The sequence below is a fragment of the Dendrobates tinctorius genome, unplaced genomic scaffold (genome assembly GCF_039654945.1).
Source record: "Dendrobates tinctorius isolate UK_male_01 unplaced genomic scaffold, ASM3965494v1 ptg000434l, whole genome shotgun sequence".
Lineage (NCBI taxonomy): Eukaryota > Metazoa > Chordata > Amphibia > Anura > Dendrobatidae > Dendrobates > Dendrobates tinctorius.
In genome coordinates, this window is record NW_027362097.1 from 740,486 (window position 1) to 765,506 (window position 25,021).

Sequence of the window (25,021 nt, forward strand, 5' to 3'; positions counted from 1 at the left end):
GCTCTTCGCGCCCTGCTGCCCAGGGACAGTGCTCTTCGCGCCCTGCTGCCCAGGGACAGTGCTCTTCGCGCCCTGCTGCCCAGGGACAGTGCTCTTCGCGCCCTGCTGCCCAGGGACAGTGCTCTTCGCGCCCTGCTGCCCAGGGACAGTGCTCTTCGCACCCTGCTGCCCAGGGACAGTGCTCTTCGCGCCCTGCTGCCTAGGACTCTTAGCCTTACTACCCACGGAGAGCTGTCTTATTGCCCTACTACCCAGGGATAACTCTTACAGCCCTGACCATTCTGGGCATTGCAGTCCGTGCTCGAGTTGCACAGGCGTCTCCATGAGCCCTTACAATTACAAAAGAAGTTAACCATAATGCTGATGTGGCCCTCAATGAAAATGAGTTAGACACCCCTGCCATACACTATCAAAGGAACGAGTGCCATCTGTGAAAAGCACTCGTATGTGAAAAACTGATGCCTCATTGAGGTCTAAAGATGCAGTGTTGGGACTACTAATTTTTGCAGTGGTGGAGTGTCGTTAATTTTTCCTTGCACACCTGTTTTTTGACCTAGGTCTGCGTAGTGAGGCGAGGCAAGGCAAGGCAAAGCACAACAGTCTACCGCTATACCATCATTGCCTCCTTATTCTCCATATTGGAGACATTTCCACAGGTTGGACCTACAATCACGGGAATGACCTATCCTACTGGTTTGCAATAATTTTACACGATCAGTAAAAACCTTTAAGCCGCCTGTCTAAGCGTCTATCAGAGTGAAGTAAAAAAAATTACCATTAAGGTACCAATCATATTAAACCAAATTATCAGAAGTCTGTACTGAAAATAAGAAAAAAAATCCTTTTAACTGAAGCTCTATTGTCTTATAATTGAAGGTCCCGTTACTTTAAAAATGCCCTGGGAAGACGGAGAAAAGACACAATTACAAATCCGAACATTGTGCCAATAATACACCATGTCCCTTAGAAAAATAACCCAGGAGGAAAAAAAAAAAAAAAAAAGTTTACGAGGAACATAATTACTCTCTGGGTGCAATCTCTGCAGACTCTTGACTTATCAGTTTCAGGAAGGAAAATTTCAATCAACTCCCAGATAAAATATACTAAGCCCTAGCAGACCAAATTTGTCACCTACCCCTTCCCTATAAGCTGCTTACCACAGCGGGAGGGGACAATGAAAATAAAAAGACAAATAGGAGAAAAAAAAAAAAAAAAGAAAAAAAAAAGGATTCCCGGTAAATGAAAATGCCAAACGTTAGCCGACAGCACTTGGCCGATTAACTCGAAGACAAGCGCAACGGCTAAATCTTAGCAAGGACGGACGCAAATTAAATTCCAGAGCTTTTAAGTACAAGAAAGAATTCCTTAGCTCGGAGGATTAAATAACTTTACACCCAGGAATGCTGCTATAATTTAATTGTTCCACGATTCAAGATTTATTATGCAAATATTCGCGGTTTCTTTCTCTCCATCTGACCATGATGAGCCAAAGGAGTCAGAGTCCAGACCGCTATTCCTGATCTATAATTACACTGATAAAGGCACACTGATAAAGGCACACTTATGTCACCGGCCAAGGAAGCCCGTCCTTTGGTGTTTTTATATTTCCAACCTTCCCATTATTAAAGCAATATTCGATTAATATGAATTGGAGGAGGCGTAATTAAAGGTTACCATAGTAAATGTCTTCCAATTAAGCATGGCCGCTCGGTGACACAGTGATTAGAGGAGCGCACTTGCCGCACTCACCTCTGCAATCTTCTCGGCCTCGCTGTATTTTCCTGCTTTGATGAAGGCAAAGAAAAGTTCATGGAGCATCGACTGCTCACCCATAAAGTCACTTAAGCGGTCCACGGCTGTTGGAAAAATAAAAAGGTTATAGTGTTATGAGATTTAGATTACTTGATCCGGTCTCTAGATCCACGCATGTTGGTCACGGGGCATAAAGGAAAAAAAAAAAATACAGGGCCACAGAAGGTTGTAAGTCGTGGGCAAGGCAAATCTTCAGCTGAGGCTACAGTAGGGGGTGTCCTATACCTTTATGGTTAACCCCTTTCTGAGCTTGGACGCAATAGTACATCCAAGGTCAGATACCCCGCTTTGATGAGGGCTACGGCGGTGAGCCCGCATCAAAGTCGGGACATGTCAGCCGTTTTGAACAGCTGACGTGTGCCCGCTATAGGCGCAGGTGGAATCGAGATCCACCGGCGCCTATTAACTAGTTAAATGCCGCTGTCAAACGCCGACAGCGGCATTTAACAAGAGCTTCCAGCCGTTGGGCCGGAAAGACGCGCATCGCTGACCCCCGTCACATGATCAGGGGTCAGCGATGCGTTGCCATCACAACCAGAGGTCTCCTTGAGACCTCTATGGTGGTTGATGCCGGACTGCTATGAGTGCCACCCGGTGGTCGGCGATCATAGCAATGCTGTAATTCTGCTACATATAGGTGATCTGCTCATCGCCTATATGTAGCAGAGCAGATCAAGTAGTGGATGCTTCTAGCCTCGCATGGAGGCTATTGAAGCATGCCAAAATTTAAAAAAAAAAAACAAAAATAGATTTTAAAAATATGAACAAAATATAAAAAAAAAAAAAAAAAAAAAGTTTAAAATCACCCCCCTTTCGCCCCATTCAAAATAAAACAAAAAAAATCTCACATACACATTAGGTATCGCCGCGTTCAGAATCGCCCAATCAAAAAAAAAAAAAAAAAAGATTAATCTGATCGCTAAACGGCGTAGCGATAAAAAAAAAAAAAAAAAACCACCAAAAAGCCAGAATTACTTTTTTTGGTTGCTGCGACATTGCATTAAAATGCAATAACGGGCGATCAAAAGATCATATCTGCATATAAATGGTATTCTTTAGAATGTCAGCTCGTCACACAAAAAATAAGCCCTCACCCAACCTGACATCACAAAAAATAGAGACGCTACGGGTATTGGAAAATGGCGCAATTTCTTTTTTTTTTTTTGTTAGCAAATTTTGGAATTTTTTTTCACCACTTAAATAAAAAAATAACCTAGACATGTTTGGTGTCTATGAACTCGTAATGACCTGGATTATCATAATGGCAAATCAGTTTCAATATTTAGTGAACCTAGCTAAAAACGCCAAACAAAAAACAAGAGTGAGATTTCACTTTTTTGCAATTTCACAACACTTGGAATTTTTTTTTTCCCATTTTCAAGTACACGACATGCTTAAACCAATGATGTCTTTCAAAAGTACAACTCGTTCCGCAAAAAATAAGCCCTCACATGGCCATATTGACGGAAAAATAAAGAAGTTATGGCTCTGGGAAGAAGGGGAGTGAAAAACGAAAACGTAAAAAAGAAAAAAAGCTCCGGTCATTAAGGGGTTAATGCCTGATGAAGAGCATCCAGTTAATCAGCCTATAAAAAAAGTAGCCCCAACAGGAGAATATGAGGTCTTCCTTTATTCTTTGTGGGTAAGGGTGCTGAACACCATTCCTCTTAAAGGGAACCAGACAGCTAAAGCCTCTTTCACACTTGAGTTTTTTGTCAAAATCCGCCAAAAGGACGGATGGCGGATCCGTTTTAGAACTGATGACAACGGATGCCACCCGTCTGTTTTTTTGACGGATCCGACAAATGAAGAATTTTAAAGGAATCGCAGCTTGGAAAGAGATTTTTTTTTTCTCCGGCAACCAGAAAGAATTTCGGGTTAAATTAGTGTCTGGAGGATCCGCCAGAGAAAAAAACGTTGCAAGCTCCGTTTTGAAATCTTTAAGGATGGTGACGGACAGCAACTTTTGGCGGATCCGCAAAAAAACTGGATGCAACGGATGGCAATCCGTCACAATCTGCCTATAATGAAAGTCAATGGGGAAAAAACGGATCCTCAAAAAAAAAATTGCGGATCCGTTTTTTTCAAAACCTGGCGGATTGTGACTGATTGTAAAAAACTGAAGTGTGAAAGAGGCCTAACACATGCTGCCCATCCCTGGAGGCTTCTCCTGTCCGTTGCCCTGGTTTGACCCTACATGCGTGAATAGGAAGAAACCAGTCACTCCTGGGCAGCGGGTGGGGAGAAGGCACCAGGGACTAGCCTGTCCAACTAGTCTCCAGCATGGCTCGGTCCCCAGTAGCTTTTAAAGTATATTTACCACAGGTTCAACTTGTAGGCCAATTCTGTAACCTTACAGAGCCCATATTTCGAACTGCTAAACCAGAGCCATTGTGACCCAAACTAACAACGTGTGCTTAGGATACGGTCTGAGTCGAAGAGGTCTGCACCCGTTACTGATCAAGTAACAGACCTATCTCATCTGTCAACAGTCACTTAACTCATCAGTCCATAAAACCTTTGAAAAACCTGTCTTCAGATATTTCTTAGCCCAATCTTGATCCTTCAACTTGTGTCTTGGTTCAGTGGAGGTCAGGTTACAGCCTGCCTTTCCTTGCCCTCCTGTCTGTTCAGTGGTCTGTTCTCTCCACCAAAATGTTTGCCGCAGAGAAATGGGGGAGCACTGTTAAAAGCCTGGACCTCGCCTCCCTCTGCCATTCTCTGTTGACATTGTCATCTGCGGTGGTTCATCACACAATGTGCAGAGGCAGTGGAGGCCTTGGTCACACTTTGCATTGCTCTTTCCATGCCTCTGTAGTTATAATTTTTGAGAAGAGTAGAAAAGGCAACCAAATAAAAGGGAGCTAGCAGCAGAAAGCAGAGCACCAAGTATGGTGATTATGCATGGGAAAAGTGCAGTCACATTTAGGTTCAGGGTGGGAAAGAAGTAGAAGTATATTGCTGGGCATGAAAAATTTATGAATGCTACGTCATTCAGGAAATCAGTACTGATTTGAAAGTGGTGGCACATACTTCGACTATGCCCATGGCGTGAAGATATTGAGGTGGTTCTCCACAGCAAGTGTGGACATAGCACAGGCCATGTAAAGGTACTGTCACACTTAGCGATGTACCGGCGATCCCGACCAGCGATATGACGCGGTCAGGATTGCTGGTACATCGCTAAGTGGTCGCTAGTGAGCTGCCACACAGGCAGATCTCACCAGCGACATCGCAGGGGTCAGGGGTCGCTACTTACGTGTCAGATGAGGCGATGAAGACGTCCTCCCGCCCGCGTCCACGCGTCGCTCGTCGTCACAGCAGGAATCCCAGCAAAAAGCTGACGACGAGAAACGGTCCAGGACGTTCTCGCGCGATCAGCGATAACCAGCGGGGGAGCGGTCGGAAGTATCAGACATAGCGATATCGCTATAACGTCACAAAAACCAGTGACGTTATAGCGATATTGCTAGCGATATCGCTTAGTGTGACAGGGCCTTAAGTCCGCTGAACTCTGTTGTACTCTACATCAGGCTTTGCAGGTGGCCAGATGTGCTCCCAAGTAATCATCTGCCTGGACTACATATAAGCCTGGTATTAAGACTTTTAGTGTTCCTACTGCTGGCCTGCCACCGCCAGGTCTCCTGCTGGCCTGCAGCCTCCAATACTTCTGCTACCAGCTTCCTGGTCTCCTGTGTGCATGCAGCCTCTAGGACCTCTGCCATCCACCTCCCGGGTCTCCTGTTTGCCAGCAGCCTCCAGTACCACTGCTACTTGATTACAGGTCTTCGGTCATGGTCCGTGTACCCAAAAAAGAACAAATTAAAAATGAGGGAAAAAAAAAATTGTATTTTATCTGGATTTCCTTTACACAAGCAAAGACAGAAACCTAATTTTTTTAGGACAGCCACAACCAACCCAGAGATAATGTACTGTCCACAAAACTTCAGCGTTGAACTTTATAGTGACATCTACCTAGCAGCGGTTATTTCCTAGCCGTCCGTCAGTCCGCTGTACAATTGAGTTATCAAAGAGCTGGATTTGCTTTCAAGCTTTCAAAAAACGGTTCAGGAGAATGATTTAGTTAAAAAAAAAAAAAAAAAGAAAAAGGCTGAGTGGTGGAAGTGAAGTGCTCACCTTTTTTTCCCCCTTAATCACATACATTCATGCAGTCATAGGGAGGAATGAGAAAATCGCTGTGCCCACAGCAGTACATGTTCCCAAATGAAAAGGTGATTCTCAATTACAGATCAATTACAAAATGTACGGCTATTATCCACAAAAGCCGCAGAGAGTGTTCGTCTAAAGGGTCCGGGAGTAAGAATGAAAGTATGGTCGCTGATGTTTTAATTCATTATCCATGAAAACATGGGAGGGCACCGGGATAATATTGTGAGCATAATACCTGTCATTCATTAGGCTTTGTTGAAATGTCTGGACTAACTGTGGACTCGGATTAAAAAAAAGCCAGCTCAATGGGAAGGCTTGTAATTAAATGCTTAGGTTAGCTAAATGTACTAAGTGCTACAAAAAGCTTTTTTTTTCCTCCCCTTTCCTAGGTTTCTCGTATACACATTTCTTTATAAAAAATGGATTCAGAGCTCACAGATTGGAGATGTCCAAGCAGCAATGAGATGACATGAATAAGGCATTGTGAGCCGATACAATGCACATTATACTCGGGCTCCTGGCAATGTCTGGGAATAACGACTTATATTGTACGAGAAAAGGAGGCGGGGGGGGATACAGGCACTTCTCAGAAGGGACGCCATATATCAGGCATGCAAATTAATATTGAAAATTGAGAAAGAGCTCAAGTAGCTTAATAGCAAACACGGTAATTTATGTTTATGCTCCGGACAACATGCAGTACAACAACCCGCGGCAAACTGTGGCGCACGTTGGTGCTAAGTGACTGGTCTATTGACTTTGCCAGTGTAGCACATCAGGCTACGCATTGAAAAACTGAATTATTAAAGGGCTGCTCCGTTACATTTTTATGGACGAGCGCCGACGAGGTAGGCAGGGAGCGCGCCGACGAGGTAGGCAGGGAGCGCGCCGACGAGGTAGGCAGGGAGCGCGCCGACGAGGTAGGCAGGGAGCGCGCCGACGAGGTAGGCAGGGAGCGCGCCGACGAGGTAGGCAGGGAGATGGCTGCGTCACGCATGCCCCACTTTTCCATTGCTGTAGAGCAGAACAGCAAAAGAGGACATGCTTGTTATATCATTAGTTATACACACACACAAAATATAATTCCAGTTTTTGATTTTACACTCACCTTCTTTAAGCAAATCTGTTTCTCCTTTCTCCACCAGAAGGCTCAGCACATCATGCAATAGAGGGGCACACTTGTACTTTTCAATGCATGCAGTCATGGCATTCAGGGAGGAGGACAGATCAGCCCTGTACCGAAAAAGAAGCAAAAAAGTAATCGATCATCAACGCAAAAGTCATGGTTAAGTGGAAACACAAAACAATTTAACTCCTGAATAATGGAGGAATCCATATATCCCACTAATGTAAATGAATCTTATTAGATAACTGCAGCAACTCACTTTTCCCTGCTGGAAAAAATTCTGCTTTTTGCGCTCCCATAACAGCTAGGAACCAGCGAGTACACCCTTAATACACAAGGCTGAGCTCATGTTACACTGTAGCGAGTAGTTTTGGTCCAAGAGCGATCTGTCAATACATCGGATTCGCACTTGACCAATGTTATTCTATGAGGCCATGCACAACTGTTTTTTCTCCCATGGACCAAGAGGTCCGAGGGAAAATGTATGCACGATGTTTCCCTACGATTAATGAATCGCATTTGGCCAAAGTCTATGGGTCCAAGGAAAATATCAGACTGTACTCTGATGTCAGGGTCCAGTCTAAATTTCATGGAATGACAGAATCGAGAAGATGGACAACTTTTTTTTCCATTCTCCACATCTGAGAAAAACAGATCCTACGGGATTAGAGGTTGATCGGATTTTGATTTAACACAATTGAACCGTTTTACTCGGATGGAGAAGATACGGTTGTGTGATCCTAGCTTTAATCAGAGAGGTTTTCCCTAGAGTTTGAGCAAGAAAAAAAAAAAATTAAGTCATTAAGTCTGGCATCCAGTCCGGTCTTCTGTGGCAGCCAGACCAAGGTAGTCTTCTCTATTGCGGCCATCATCCTTGGCACCTCCTGCTCTTACTAATCCCTGCAACGTGTGTCATGACATAGTGTGAAGCCCAGTAACTACATCAAGTGATGTCACAATGCTGTGGGGTAAAGGAAGAGCAAGAAATGGAGGCTACACTGAACCGGCTGCCATGGAAGACTAAACTTGAGGCCGGATCAGGGCAGCGCGAATCTTCATATTCATCTCTAGTGCCCCTCTTCTTCCAAGAAGTAGCTGTACCTCCATATGGCCCTCCACCAGTAGGACATGTTCACATATTACGGATTTGCCTAAGTATTTTACCTAGTGATGAGCGAACGTTCTCAGATAAGGTATATCTCGGATATCTGAGCATGCTCGCTTGCTAACAGAGTATCCTCGGCGTGCTTGAAAAATATGATTCCCCGGGGCTGTCGAACAGCCGCAAGATATGCAGCCTTGGGGATTTGAACATATTATTCAAGCACGCTGAAGTCACTCGGGTAGCCCCCGAGCATGCTCCGATAACACCTTATCCATGCACATTCATCACCAATTTTACACCCCACAATTTAGCTCCATTCTTGCACGTATTGTGTGTTGCCAAGCGGCTGAATTACTATTTTACACCCAGATAAAATAGAGTTAAAAAGTAAAATATAGATTGCAGTAACATGGACAAGAGAGTAAAAATGAGACGTAACACTTTTTTTTTCTTGCCTCTCTTGGCACCGTTACGTCTCCCCCCCACTCTATTTTTTCGCTTTAATTGCTCTCCCTCTTCTTCCTTTGTTCTGTCTTTTCTCTCATACTGTTTGTTAAAAGTTACAAAATGGAAGACCCTCTAAATCGGGTCATTGACCTCTACTACCGGGTCACCGGATGTTAAGGAGTCGTGGACGATTGCCTTGTTCGGGAGATAAGTTGTATGGTTTGTATTCGTCTACTTGTCTGGTTTAAATTATTATGTGGACCTGGATTTCGTTGTGAGTCTCTAAATAAAGAATTACAAAAAGAAAAATGAGACGTAACACAAGGGCTCCCGTGCAATTTCCCCTTTTAGCAATACCGCCTTACGAGCACACCTCCCAGCGCCCCGTGGAGGTTTACTGCTTTTTTGTCATTTGGGGTGAAAACTAAATTACAGGTTAATTTTTATGCTGCAAAGTGATGCTGCGGCACAGATAGGAGCACTTTGAGGATATCACGCTCGTGGACACATTGTAGCAGATGATATGCAAGCAGATGATGACAGAATTAGCACTCAGAGTAATTTTGCGCAGTCAGATTGGGATATATTTTTTTTTTTTTTTTTTAAATTTAAGCACCGACTGTTGCACCTGCCCCAAAAAATTCACTTTGAAACAATGGCGAGAGGGACTGTCTACCGAGAATGTATGATCGACAGCGCAGAATGCGAGAGAGATAGATCTCTAAATACGGAGAGAGGCAGTCTGTGATTGCCATTTCATTCAGCGAGAAAATTCAGCTTTTCAAAATGATGGCAAAACAATTATCCTATAGCAAAGTACTGACTCTACCCAATTCCCACAGCATGAATAGAACTGTTTTAGGTCAAAACGATTAATTAATGAACGATTATGGTGCCAGTCAAATGGACAAGCTAATTGACTTCAGTCTCAGAATGCACGATGTGAAAAGATATTCTCCGCGTACATAACAGTGATGGAAAGAAAATTAAAAGAAAGACACTGGGGAAAATGAGGAGGGGGAAAAAAAAAAAAGCTCTTAAGACGTAGTAATAATAATAAAAAAAGAAAAAAAAAAATAATCGGTTCCAAAGCTCGAGCACGAGACGCTTTACATTTTTCATTGTAGTCCAGAATAATTCTTACAAATGAAACCAGATCAGAGAGAAATCTACAACCGAGCAAGTAACGAGGGAAAAAAAAACCCCCAAAACTGGTAAAATACCATTTCATGGGCATATGTGGCAGAGTAGTTTGTGGGTTTACAACAGTTTAAAGAAAGTGAACAGATTTTTATTTATTTTTGGTTGGAAGCAAATTTACCATTAAAACAGGACCTAACAGGGCTCACAAATGTAGATTCCTGTTAAATATCTTGCTAAAGCATAGAAAAATATTCAGAATTGAGAGTCCTCAGTGGTTGATACCTTTTAATGGCTAACTGAAAAGATGGTAACACATTGCAAGCTTTCGAGACTACTCAGGTCTCTTCATCAGGCATAGACTAATACAAAATCTGAAGAGTCACATATTTATGCACAATACAGCACAGAAAAAATGCAATAAATGAGACAAGTGACGTGAAGCAGAACTATCATTATGGGAGAGGCAGAAACATAAATATTGGACCAGTTCATGGATAAGGAGTCCGGATGTTTTATTGTCCTCTGATTGGGGTCTCCTAATGTGTTGTGATGCCCCCACAAGGTCTTAGGCGCAAATTCCTTAATTGATGTAAAAAGACATAAATCCATGCGACACATTCATTCCAGCACTGAGAGTGTCAAAGGTCGTCATAAATTTATACTCACAGACTCTTCTCTCTCTCTGAGATGTGAAGTTGCCTTTCAATACCAGTAATTTCATCTCCCTGGTGTTGTGGTCCATCATACAAAAATGTTTTGCCACAGGTAGATCCATTCTTTTTTCTCTTATTGTGTGACGATGAGCATTCATCCTTGTTCTAAGCTTTTGCCCTGTCTCCCCCACATACAGACCCCCAGTTGGACATTTAGTACAAATAATTAAGTACACCACATTAGATGTAATGCAGCTGAAAGTACCTGGTATCTTGCAGTCCTGATGTGAATTGGGGATCTTTATCTTGTCCGTGGTCATTATAGATGGACAGGTTTTACATTTTTTCTGATTGCAAGTAAAGGTTCCTCCAGCTGTTGGAGAGGACAGGGAGCTTCTGACAATGATGCTTCTTAGATTTGGGGGCTGCCTAAAGCACAGTAGTGGGGGGTCTGGAAATATGGATTGTAATCGGGCATCATTTTGTAGTAAAGGTTGTAATTTCCGTGCAGCTCCCCTCAGCACTTCCAGTTTTGGTTGTAGGTGACCACTAGAGGCACCCGGTTATTTTCTCCTTTAGCTTTGTAATGTAGCAGGTGATTCCTTGACATTCTGGTGGCTCTTGTAATTTGGTTTTCAATTGTTCTTGGATGGTAGCACAATCGTATATGTTCCAAACCCACAACCCCATGGATAGAGACAAACACCTTGGTCGCCTCAAAAAGACCTTTTTGAATCAGGGCTACCATCCAAGATCACCTGCTACATTACAAAGCTAAAGAAGAAAATAACCGGATGCCTCTAGTGGTCACCTACAACCCAAATCTGGAGGTGCTAAGGGGAGCTGCATGGAAATTACAACCTTTACTACAAAAAGATGCCCGATTACAATCCATTTTTCCAGACCCCCCCAAATGTAAGAAGCATCATTGTCAGAAGCTCCCTGTGCTCTCCAACAGCTGGAGGAACCTTTACTTGCAATCAGAAAAAACAGGATTTTTTGGGTTGCTTACCGTAAAATCTGTTTCTCGGAGCCTTCATTGGGGGACACAGAGACCATGGGTGTATGCTGCTGCCACTAGGAGGCTGACACTATGCACAAAAAAAGGTTAGCTCCTCCTCCGCAGTGTACACCCCACCGACCGGCAGGAAGTTCCTCAGTTAGTGAGAAAGCAGTAGGAGAAGTAACAGAATAGATTGAAAACAGAACAAACAACTCAACTGTAACAAACCGACAAACATAAGAACAGGAGTTGTAGAACATGGGAGGGTGCTGTGTCCCCCAATGAAGGCTCCGAGAAACAGATTTTACGGTAAGCAACCCAAAAAATCCTGTTTTCTCGTTCGCCTTATTGGGGGACACAGAGACCATGGGACGTCCCAAAGCAGTCCCTGGGGTGGGAAACAAACTTCCATCAGGCCAGTGGACTCGCCACCGCAGCCTGCAGAATCCTTCTACCTAGGCTGGCGTCCGCCGAAGCGTAGGTGTGGACCCTGTAGAATTTCACAAAGGTGTGAACCGATGACCACGTTGCAGCCTTGCAAAGCTGCAGCGCGGAAGCTCTGTGGCGCACCGCCCAGGAGGCACCCACCGCCCGGGTAGAGTGCGCTCTGATCCCTGGAGGGGCCACTCGATGCTTGACCCGGTATGCCTCCAAAATTGCCGATCTGATCCAGAGCGCAATAGTGGCCTTTGAGGCTGGGTGATGAACAGAGTCTGACTTCCTCAAGGAAGTCGTCCGGGCTAGATAGACTCTCAATGCCCTGACTAGGTCCAGCTTGTTAAAAGACCGCTCCCGAGGGTGAGCTGGGCTCGGGCAGAAGGATGGCAGAACAATGTCCTCATTGAGGTGAAACGAAGATACCACCTTCGGAAGAAAAGAGGGCGGAGGCCGCAGAACTACCTTGTCCTGATGAAGGACCAAAAAAAGGAGAGCGGCAAGAAAGTACCGCTAATTCCGACACGCGCCGGATGGAGGTAATGGCCACCAGAAAGGCCACTTTCCAATAAAGGAGGGAAAGGGAAACGTCCCTGAGAGGTTCAAAAGGAGGACCCTGCAGAACCTGAAGAACCAAATTAAGATCCCAAGGATCCACGGGAGCTCGGTACGGAGGAACCGTGTGAGCCACACCCTGGAGGAAGGTTTTGACCTGGGGCCGGGAGGCCAGCGTTTTCTGAAATAAAATGGACAGTGCCGAAACTTGACCCTTCAAGCAAGGCTGTGGAGTCGGTAAGCCAAACTTGCGACTCCGACTCCTCAATTTCCCTTACACCGACTCCAACTCCAACTCCACGACTCCGACTCCCACACATATTGCTTATATTTAAGTGAAAAATTTATTGTAGTACAATGTGAACCTCAGACATTTAATCATTTTTATGATCCAATAATCAAGATATTTAGATAGAACAGAATATATATTGGTGTACTACCCGGTTTTCATTCTTTTTGGTACAGATACGATATGGATTGACAGATATGGATAAATGGATAGATAGAGCAGATTTCTAATCTGCTTTTGCTATTGAAAACATTATCTATGAGCTCAAAAACCTTTCAGGTGATGCAGTTTTTTAAAAAGATGATCAGCTTTTGCAGCTGAAAAACGTATCCTCAAAAAACACTGTGTGTGAATGTAGCCTTAGATCAGGAATATAACAGCCATTTATAGGACATTTCATAACTTTCCCAAACTCCTATGAAAAAATATTCAGCACATCCTGCATTGAACTACTGTACCCAATTTATTATATATTTTAGGAGTCGGAGTCGGTCCATTTTATACCGACTCCAACTCCGACTCCACCAAAATGAGCACCGACTCCGACTCCGACTCCACAGCCCTGCCTTCAAGGAACTGAGAGCAAGCCCCGCATCCAGCCCTGCCTGAAGAAACGCCAGAATAGAAGGGAGCGAAAAAACCAAGGGCGCGATGTCATTGGCCTCACACCAGGAGAAATAGGCTTTCCAAGTACGGTAATAGATCTTCGAAGAAGGCTTTCTGGCGCGGATCATGGTATGAATTACCCGATCAGAGAATCCTGCCCGTCTCAAATCCTCGGTCTTAACAGCCACGCCGTTAAATTGAGCGACCGAGAATTGGGGTGGCAAATCGGGCCTTGAGACAGCAGATCTGCCCGTCGGGAAGCTTCCAGGGGGCGTCCGCGAGAAGGTTGACAATGTCTGCGAATCAAGACCTTCTGGGCCAATTCGGGGCGATGAGGATGACTGGAATCCCCTCTGCTTTGATTTTCTTCAACAACTTGGGAAGAAGAGGCAGAGGAGGGAACAGGTAGGGGAGCACGAACTGTGACCAAGGGACGGCCAGAGCGTCGGCGCCCACTGCCAGAGGGTCCCGAGACCTGGACACGAATTGTGGGACTTTCCTGTTGAGGCGAGATGCCATGAGGTCTACATCCGGGGTTCCCCACCGACGGCAGAGCAGATGAAACACCTCCGGATGTAGGGACCATTCCCCTGCCGCGAGACCCTCGCGGCTGAGGAAATCGGCGGCCCAGTTGTCCACGCCGGGAATGTGAACCGCGGAAATCGTTGGGACAAAGGTCTCTACCCATTGAAGAATTCTGGACACTTCCGCCAGGGCTGAGACACTCCGTGTCCCCCCTTGGCGGTTGATATACGCCACCGCTGTGGCATTGTCTGTCTGAATCCTGACAGGCAGGCCCTTGAGGCGCCTTTCCCAGTGGACGAGAGCTAGATGGATCGCCCGTATCTCTAGGACATTGATCTGCAGAGCTGATTCCTGAGTCGACCGTCGACCATCGACCCTGAACAGTGTGATTGCAGAACACTGCACCCCAGCCGATGAGGCTGGCGTCCGTAGTGACAATCTGCCAGTGAATGGGAAGAAAAGACCGCCCCAAGAGAATGAGGGGAGACGTCAACCACCAGTTGAGAGACCGCCTGATCCGGCAGGAAAGGCGATCCGGACGATCCAGAGACAGAGCCGACCTGTTCCACCTGGACAAAATGGCCTGCTGGAGTGGCCTGGCGTGAAATTGGGCAAAGGGAACTGCCTCTATCGCCGCCACCATCTTCCCCAGGACCCTCATGGCTGTCCTGAGGGATGGAAATCATGTGATCTGTAATTATCGCACGCCCTGCTGCAGGGAAAGAATCTTGTCTTGTAGGAGAAATACCCTTGACCGACGAGTGTCGAACAGAAGGCCCAGAAACACAAGGCGTTGAGTAGGGACCAGACAGGACTTTTCCCGGTTGACGATCCACCCAAAACTGGACAGGGTGTCTAGAACGATCGCCATACTTAGGCGGGCCTGTTGAAAGGAGGGGGCCTTGATCAGGATATCGTCGAGGTACGGAAAAAGAACGAGACCTCTGATCCTCAACAAGGCCATCAACGCCGCCATAATCTTCGTGAAGACTCTGGGAGCGGTGGCGAGCACGAAAGGAAGCGCGACGAACTGGTAATGTTCGTGAAGAATCGCAAACTGCAGGAACTTCTGATGTCCGGGAAATATGGGCACATGTAGATAGGCATCTTGGATGTCTATGGAACCCATGAATTCCTGCTCCTCCATGGAAGCAATTACCGAGCGAACTGACTCCATCCGGAAGTGGCGAAGGCGAACTCTCTTGTTGAGTAACTTGAGATCCAAGATGGGTCGAACTGTCCCGTCCTTTTTTGGCACCACAAACAGGTTTGAATAAAACCCTGTGAAGCGTTCCGATTCGGGAACGGGCACAATCACCCCGGAACTGAGAAGAGAGGCGATGGCCGAACCGAACCCCGGGACCAAGGCCGGATCCCTCGGCGGACTGGATTGTAAGAAACGATCCCGTGGAAGAGAAATGAACTCTATTTTGTATCCTGTTGATACAACCTCTCTGACCCAAGCGTCCTCTACTGAGGCGAGCCAGACGTCGCTGAAAAAGAGAAGTCGACCTCCCAATTGGAAGGGACCCACGGGAGACCGATGGTAGTCATGCGGACGTAGACCGTCCAGATGTAGATCTGGACGGTCTTCCCTGTGAAGAGTGGGACCGCCAGGACGGAGTGGGCCTGAAGGAAACCTTCTTTCTTTCCTGACGTGCCTGTGGCCTTTGCTGGTTGGAAGGGTTTTCAGCCGTATTGAAACGGCGGAAAGTCCGAAAGGGATGAAACTGACGCCTTGGAGGAGGTCTGCGAGGCTTGGAGGGGAGAAGAGAACTCGTACCTCCGGTAGCGTCCTTAATAATCTGATCCAATTGTGATCCGAAGAGACGCACTCCCTGAAAAGGCAGATTGGTCAGAGACTTTTTAGAGGACAAGTCCGCCTGCCAGGCCTTGAGCCAAATTGTACGTCGGATTGCCACGATGTTACTTGACGCCTGAACTGCGCAAGATGCGGCATCCAAGGAGGCAGAAAGCAGATAATCCCCCGCATGGGAAATCTGATTGGCGGGATCGGCCAAATGCTCTGGTCGTGCCTTATCCAGAATGCCCTGCCGAAGGTCATCTGCCCAAGTGGATATGGCCTTTGCTGCCCAAGAAGAAACAAAGACTGGACATACCGCTGCTGATGCCGCTTCAAAGGCAGATTTTGCTAGAGATTCTATGATCCTATCATTAGAATCTTTTAGCGACGCCACACCTGACAGCGGAAGGACTGTATTATTAGAAAGTCTGGACACGGGAGGGTCCACCGAGGGAGAACCGGCCCAGTTGTCCGTGAGCTCTTTAGCAAACGGGTACAGCACGCCGAGACGCTTTCCTCTTTGAAAGCGTCTGGTCGGATCTTCTCTCTCCTTTGTAAAAATCTTTCCAAACTCAGAATGGAAGGGAAACACCCTGGATGGTGTTTCCACCCGACTGGACGAAACCTCCTGAGCTGAGGATTTCGCAGGGGCGTCAGCGATGTCAAAGGTATGGTGAATCGCGGCAATGAGGTTTTGCACCGTAACCTTCATGTTCGCATCCTGGTCCGAATCCAGCTCTAAGACACCTTCCGATTCCGAAAGCGCTTCGCCTGACTCGGGGAAGGAGGCCCGAGAGGGAGACTGCTGGGGACTATGGGGTGAGGTAGGACGAGGGGAGGACTCCGCCTGGAGGTCCTGCCTGGGCCTCTTGCGACTGCCGCTGGCTGGCTCAGATGGGACGTCCTGAGACGTGCTGGGTCCCGCCGAAGCTCCCAAGGGCAACTTGTCCAGAACGGCTACTAGGGACTGAGACACCTTGATGAGGTCTGCCACTGACTGTGATTGAGAGGAGGCCCAACCCGGCATGGGGGGCTCACTCGCCCCTGGGGCTATGGATGGCTCCTGAGCGGCGTCGGGCTGGACGCAGAGCGGGTACGATCAGACTTAGCGTTGGACATAGTGAAAAGAGAGGCAGTGCCGGCCGGTTGGGGGACAGAAGGCAGAGAAGGGTGTCAGTCTGCAGGTGCAGAGCTACTCACGGTCCGGTGTCCCCAAGGGCGACGCTCTCTGATCTGGCTGCAGGATGAGGCCAGGCCAATCCGGCTGAAAAAAAAAAAAAAAAAAAGAGGCCCAGCGACCGAAAACCGTCAGGGAATGAGGTCCGGCTGGCAGGCTGAGAAGATGGCGACCACCAGGGAAAGGGCGCGCTGCCAGAGGGAGAAGAAGGGCGGAGCTCGCCGCAGAGATCCCCTTAGCACCGCCCGCTGTCCAATAGCAGGCTGGTGTGAGGCAAGGGGGCTGGGAAGGCCTAGGACGGGCGGGAGAGAAGCCCGCTTAGAAGAAAGGGGCAGGGGGCGTGGCCGCGACGCAGCGGTAGGCCCGAGAAGAAGCCGGGGCCTAAATTAATAGCGCCGGCCGCCTGTCAGCAGGGGGTCGGCGCGGAAGACGCGCCGCAACACCGGGCCGCAACCCCGGGCCGCGTCCCTGCTTCCCACAGCCCGACCCCTGTATACCCCTGCAGGGATGAAGAAAAAACGGGGGGGGGGGGGGGGGGCGCAGAACAAGGCCCGAAAGAACAGGGGCCTTCATGGATGCGGCGACCGTGGGGAGAAGCGGGCGCGCAGGCCCTACCGTGGTCCCCTGGCGACCGCCTTAGGATGAAAACGCCGGGGGACCGCTAGACCGCATACTCACCCAGGCCGGGGGCCACAATAAAGGTACCTGAGAATCCCACGCTGTCTGTCGTCTTTATGGAATCCACGCCTCGTCCAACCGTCAGGCTCTGGTAGGCGAGATGGTGGGAGGCGGGGGGCAAGGACCGTCCGTATAGCTGGCACGCACCTGTGCGAGGCTCCTGGTCCTGCCGCGGAGACCTATGAGGATACGGGGTGGCAGTACACGCCGTACTCATAGTCTCTTTGTGGGAGTACGGATGTGACTGTTCACTCCATATCCCTCCGAAACCTGTAAAGGAACGACGCACGACGAGGTAGATATGGGTCTAATAAAAGACCCGTGTCCACCTCCTACTAAACTAAACTAAACTGAGGAACTTCCTGCCGGTCGGTGGGGTGTACACTGCGGAGGAGGAGCTAACCTTTTTTTGTGCATAGTGTCAGCCTCCTAGTGGCAGCAGCATACACCCATGGTCTCTGTGTCCCCCAATAAGGCGAACGAGAAAATGTAAAACCTGTCCATCTATAATGACCACAGACAAGATAAAGATCCCCAATTCACATCAGGACTACAAGATACCAGGTACTTTCAGCTGCATCACATCTAATGTGGTGTACTTAATTATTTGTACTAAATGTCCAACTGGGGGTCTGTATGTGGGGGAGACAGGGCAAAAGCTTCGAACAAGGATGAATGCTCATCGTCACACAATAAGAAAAAAAAAAGAATGGATCTACCTGTGGCAAAACATTTTTGTATGATGGACCACAACACCAGGGATATGAAATTACTGGTATTGAAAGGTAACTTCACATCTCAGAGAGAGAGAAGAGTCTGTGAGTATAAATTTATGACGACCTTTGACACTCTCAGTGCTGGAATGAATGTTTCGCATGGATTTATGTCTTTTTACATCAATTAAGGAATTTGCTCCTAAGACCTTGTGGGGGCATCAACACATTAGGAGACCCCAATCAGAGGACAATAAAACATCCGGACTCCTTATCTATGAACTGGTCCAATATTTATGTTTCTCCCTCTCCCATAATCATAATTCTGCTTCACGTCACTTGTCTCATCTATTGCATTTTTTCTGTGCTGTATTGTGCATAAATATGTGACTCTTCAGATTTTGTATAAGTCTATGCCTGATGAAGAGACCTGAGTAGTCTCGAAAGCTTGCAATGTGTTACCATCTTTTCAGTTAGCCATTAAAAGGTATCAACCACTGAGGACTCTCAATTCTGAATATTTTTCTATCTACTGGCTAACACGGTACAAAGATATGCATCTTTCCTGTTGCTAAAGCATAGGATCCATAGAGATCCTGGTATTTTTTCATTTGATCACAGAAGTGAACAAGTAAATAGCAGCCTACAACGCTAGGTCACACGACTGTGTTTTCGCTCATCCAAGAATATCGGGTCGATTGTGTGTGATTAGTGGGTGATCCAATTTTCTCAATTCTGTCAGTCAGTGAAAAGTGTGCGAGGACAGGGCGAGGACAGATTTTCTCCATTTTGTCAGTCTGTGAAAATTAGACTGCACTCAAATATCATCCGGATGTGCTCCGATTTCCTCCCCCACCCTCAAAGACTCATTGGCTTTCATAGCCGAGTGCGATATATTAATATAATAAATATTGGATGCAAATTGTGTACAATGTGATTTTTTCCGCACACTTGGTCCAGGGAAAAAAAAAAAAAAATTGAACATGAACAACATTGATCTGAGAGCGATCTAATGTTTTTGTCGAATTGCACGCAAACCGAATAAAAGGTTGTCTGTACAAGCACTTATAAATGTACCTTTTACTTAAGAAAAAAAAAAAAGCACACCTTTATAGAAAGCAAAAAATGAAGTGTGAACACAGGTCTGGGAGAAATATGTAGGCCTATTTTCCTAATATAATACACCCAGTCATAAAACAATCTTGGTTTTCGAGTCTACAAGGATCGGTAGATCAGTCCGGATGGATGGGATACATTTAAACAAACGTCAAATAAGCATACAACAGATTTTAATCCATGACGTTCACAAAAAATCTATATATATATATAAAAATGAGTGTGTGTGTGTGTGTGTGTGTGTGTATGTATGTATGTGTGTGTCAGCCACGCCCACTCCACATAGCCCCAACCAATCACTAAGCATCTTTCATTTCATCAGAGCTGTTTAAAAGAAGCTGAGCTGTGATTGGTTGCTATGAGCAACAGTTTTCCTTGTAGACAGTTGTGGTAACTGAGGCCTATTATTCTTATTACTATGGTGGTGTTATCCTTCTGTAAAGCTGGAAATAACAATTTTTTACTGTGCCGACACAAACCACCCTCTGACACAGACTGCAGGGGGAGCCCAGTATCACACAGGATAGGATTAGATACACGGATCAGCAGACAGCATCACACAGGATAGAATTAGATACACAGGTCAGCAGACAGTATCACACAGGATAGGATTAGATATACAGCTCAGCAGACGGTATCACACAGGATAGGATTAGATACACAGCTCAGCAACAGGATGTGCCAAAGGAGAGGACATTTTCATTCCAAGGATTGCACTTATTCCATCTGATTTGCCTTTTGATTTTAAACGCCTCCAGTTCAACTGGCATTTGCAATGTCCATTAAAAATGCTCAGGGACAGTCCTTGAAAAGTAGTAGGGGTTGATTTGCAATCTCCATGCTTTTCTCATGGTCAACTTTACATGGCCTGTTCAAGAGTTGGAACTGCCAAAAATCTGTTCATCTTTGCACCGAAAGGAAAAACTAAAAATGTTGTTTATCACAAGTCTCTTGAATGAGTTGAAAATAAAATACTATGAATACTTGGGTAATCATTTAGTTAATTTGATTTGTAAATCTGTAGTGTTGAATATATGATGTGAAATGTTTTTATGCGCAATATAATCATTATAATTTGTTATAACTAACCACAGTTAGTTACTGTGCCCGGGCAACGCTGGGCTCTTCAGCTAGTAAGGTATAAATTTACGACTGCAAAAATACCTAAATGTTGCTTTTTATGAAGATTTGCACCATTTTTTATTGTTTTTCACCGATAACGATACATCTTAGTAAAAGTTGGCCCAAACTATTGATTTTGGTGCCCTGACTCTCCTCTGATGGCAGAATCGGGTATGTTAGACAAGTGGCTACCATCTATGTTCTAAAAGATGGAAAGCTTCTATGAACAGCTTAGCCGCCTGTTTCTGCATGTATATGAAGCTTGGGAAGACTAGCTGTTGGGCCGATAGCAGCATAAGGCATTTGACCAACTCTATATTTATGACGTAGACTATCAAAAGGGCACTGCATGCCAGAGACCCATCCATTCATTTACAGCTGTATTCACCCTATATATCTGTTGGCCATGGGCCATCGATGTCATTGCAATCACCAGCCGATCCTTCTAAGATCAGAAGAATGGCCGACTTTGGTGAATCTGGCCATACACATGACATCAATCCAACAACCCTAGAAGAAAGGTACACAAGTTGTTATGATCCAAGACTATTTCTGTATATGTGTCTCATGACATACAATTACATGTCTACGTTCCGGTCTTAAAATACATATACGCTCCATTTTCTAATCATTACATAAACATGAAATCTATAACTTTAATAAAAGGGTTGGGGTTTTAGGGGGAGGGAGTGTAAATGCATAATATTGATTGATATTACGGTGAAGTGCTGCGGTATTACGCACAAAGCTTAAGCTAAGTGGCAATTTACCTAAGGGCTTTGCTGATTGAAAAGCTCTCAAACCTGAAAAAAAAAAAAAATCACTAGAGGAGGAGAGAAAGAGGAATTACAAGTGAGAATTAAAATAATTTTAAAAAAAAAATCTTTAAAAAAAAAAACAAAAAAACAACCCAAATCCTTCCAGCTTTAATCTGCGGCAGATGTCGGCACGTCGTGAAAACAAGACTGAACTGAAAGGTAACAGGTAAAGGCCTCCAGGCAGGGGAGGGTTAAAACAAATTGGCCACCGTTTCATCCTGCGACTATAGGGAATCTTCAAGGAGACTAGTGATGAAATCCTCACCACAACTAATCCTCCCCCCCACCCAAAAAAAAAAAAAAAAAAAAAAAAAAAAATTAACTGTGTTGAAGGCTTTGTAATTTCCCTAGGTACAATTTAGCTGTCACTTATTTTAAAATTTACTCAAACACGCATTTCGAGCAGCTCTAACTTCACATGTCAAGTGCTTTCCAGCCAATTAAGTCTACACTGGAAGTCTGTGTTAAACAACTGAATGATTAGACAAGATAGCTCATTTCCTTGCTCTTTTGTTCAGCATAAAAAAATGCCACATTTACATTATCAGACTCAACAGGATTTTCTGACAGAGGAGAAAAAAAAAACACATATAAAAAAATAAAATCCACACTATCGAACACTATCTGTACAAAGCACATCAAGCCAGTCATTTACCAATCATCCTTCAAAAACCAATAGCCATAAATGTAACTTAATTACGACTCAGCGATCCCTGACGAGGAGCCATCTTATCGCTGCCTTATCCAGCCGCTAAGTACGCCTTTGTCCTGCTGTAGCTCTTAATTGTAACAGTAGGGTTTGCCTTTGGTATTGTGGCAGGATGTGGCCTCATTTACTTATTAAGCAAGATGACGAAGAAGTTGATGCAGCAGCGGAGAAGAAAATTACTCAGTAACGTGTCTCATCGTAATAATTATAAAATACACACAAAAGATGTCTCATTCCACATCCATCTCCCCATCCCACTGGCCTGCCTCTCCCCCTTGCCGGCCGCCCCCCCTCGCTCTCCATCCACGGCCGCCCCCCCTCGCTCTCCATCCACGGCCGCCCCCCCTCGCTCTCCATCCACGGCCATCCCCCCTCGCTCTCCATCCACGGCCGCCCGGCCGTCCCCCTCGCTCTCCATCCACGGCCGCCCGGCCGTCCCCCTCGCTCTCCATCCACGGCCGCCCGGCCGTCCCCCTCGCTCTCCATCCACGGCCGCCCGGCCGTCCCCCTCGCTCTCCATCCACGGCCGCCCGGCCGTCCCCCTCGCTCTCCATCCACGGCCGCCCGGCCGTCCCCCTCGCTCTCCATCCACGGCCGCCCGGCCGTCCCCCTCGCTCTCCATCCAGGTCCATCCGTCCCTCTAGCACTCCATCTACATCTGTCCCTCCCTTCGCATCTACATCTGCTCATCCATTCAGCTCATTCTCGGGAACGTGGTGAAATGATCACTGGATGAGGAATTTACAGAAACTTGTTGCTCTGTGCTGATAGCTACCCTAAATTGACCATTGCTGACATTTATGAGCTTGTGCAAGTACACACGACTTGTAATAACATATTTAGGGACAATAGTCTGTTGATGTCTGCAGTGACTTATGACTGCTATTGATCTCACAACTGATGACTTCGCCACCTATGAGGCTGCAGATCAGCCTCCATTCTTTTGACAAGGAACTGATCTGCAACACCAGCAGTGAAAGCTAGACATTAAATTAAGCTACACTATTCATCTTTGTTCAAGTATTACATATGGCAGTGTGGGGTGCACGCATCCCCTCAGCAAAGTATCCCAGAAGCTAAGCATCTAGAAAAAGCAGTCAATCCATGGCAAGTAAATAACATCCATCTTCTCTTTTCACACAGGTAAAACTCTATACCTCTACTTGCTGTCTTATCTGCTGTCTGTAACCCTGCATTATATACTGCTCAAAAAAATAAAGGGAACACTAAACAATACAATGTATTATTTAGTGTACCCTTTATTTTTTTTGAGCAGTATATTTTAATGGTACAACCCTATACCTCTGCTTGCTGTCTCATATGCTGCCTGTTACCCTGCATTATATTTTAATGGTAAAACTACACCTCTGCTTGCTGTCTCACCTGCTGCCTATTACCCTGCATTATATTTTAATGGTACAACTCTATACCTCTGCTTGCTGTCTCACCTGCTGCCTATGACCCTGCATTATATTTTAATGGTACATCTCTACTTGCTGAATCGTTGCTATAATTCATCTGTTGCATTGAATCATAGAGTTGGAAGGGACCCCCTGGGCCATCTGGTCCAACCCCCTGCTCAAAGCAGGATTCGCTAAATCATCCCAGTTAGATGTCTGTCCAGCCTCTGTTTGAAGACTTCCATTGAAGGAGAACTCACCACTTCTCGTGGCAGCCTGTTCCACTCATTGATCACTCTGTCAAAAAGTTTTTTCTAATATCTAATCTGTGTCTCCTCCCATTCAGCTTCATCCCATTGCTTCTAGTCTTTCCTTGTGCAAATGAGAATAAAGTTGATCCTTCTACAATGTGACAGCCCTTTAGATATTTGTAGACAGCTATTAAGTCTCCTCTCAGTCTTCTCTTTTGCAAACTAAACATTCCCAAATCCTGCAACCTTTCCTCATAAGACAGGGTTTGCAGACCGGTCACCATTCTGGTCGCTCTTTTCTGAACTTGCTCCAGTTTGTTGATGTCTTTTTTAAAATGTGGTGCCCAAAATTGGACACAATATTCCAGATGAGGTCTGACCAAAGAGGAGTAGAGGGAAATAATTACTTCACGTGATCTAGACTGTATGCTTCTGTTAATACATCCTAGAATTGCATTTGCCTTTTTTGCTGCTGCATCACACTGTTGATTCATATTCAGTCTGTGATCTATTAGTATACCCAAGTCTTTTTCACATGTGCTGTCACTTAGCCCTATTCCTCCCATTCTATATATGCTTTTTTCATTTTTATTGCCCAGATGTAGTGCTTTGCATTTCTCCCTGTTAAAAACCATTCTGTTAGTTGCTGCCCACTTCTCCAGTTTATTTAAATCTTTTTGAATCCCCTCTCTCTCTTCTCTAGTATTAGCTATCCCTCCTAGCTTTGTGTCATCAGCAAATTTAATCAGTTTACCCTCAATTCCTTCATCTAAATCGTTGATAAAGATGTTGAACAATACAGGGCCCAGGACAGAGCCCTGTGGTACCCCACTTGAGACATTCTTCCAACTGGATGTGCAGCCATTTACGACCACTCTTTGGGTCCGATCACTAAGCCAGTTATGAATCCACCTAACAGTTGCCTTGTCCATTCCATACTTAGTCATTTTTTCAATAAGGATTGTATGAGAGACTTTGTCAAATGCTTTGCTGAAGTCAAGATATACTATATCTACAGCATTTCCTTGATCCACCCAATCAGTAATACCGTCATAGAAGGAAATTAAATTAGTCTGACATGACTTATTAGTTACAAACCCATGCTGACTCTGTTTAATCACTTCATTCTTATCCAGGTATTGACATACATGTTGTTTAATAATTTGTTCAAAGATCTTTCCTGGTATAGAAGTCAGACTCACTGGCCTATAGTTGCCTGGGTCTACCTTCTTCCCCTTTTTGAAGATAGGAACAACATTTGCTCTTCTCCAGTCTTCTGGCACTTCTCCTGTTCTCCAAGAATTTTCAAAGATTATGGAGAGGGGTTCAAAAATTTCTTCTGCTATCTCCTTCAGTACTCTGGG

The 25,021-nt window shown here is 45.6% G+C and overlaps 1 protein-coding gene across 1 annotated transcript in view; it reads right to left on the minus strand.

Moving 5' to 3' along the window:
• LRPPRC (leucine rich pentatricopeptide repeat containing) overlaps window positions 1-25,021 on the minus strand; it is a 213,246-nt gene that overhangs the window by 72,031 nt on the left and 116,194 nt on the right. Inside the window, exons 24-25 of the mRNA XM_073564219.1 lie at window positions 7,091-7,215; window positions 1,750-1,856 (exon numbers count right to left, since the gene is read on the minus strand). Coding sequence (XP_073420320.1) covers window positions 1,750-1,856; window positions 7,091-7,215 — 232 coding nt within the window. The remainder of the gene's footprint in view (window positions 1-1,749; window positions 1,857-7,090; window positions 7,216-25,021) is intronic.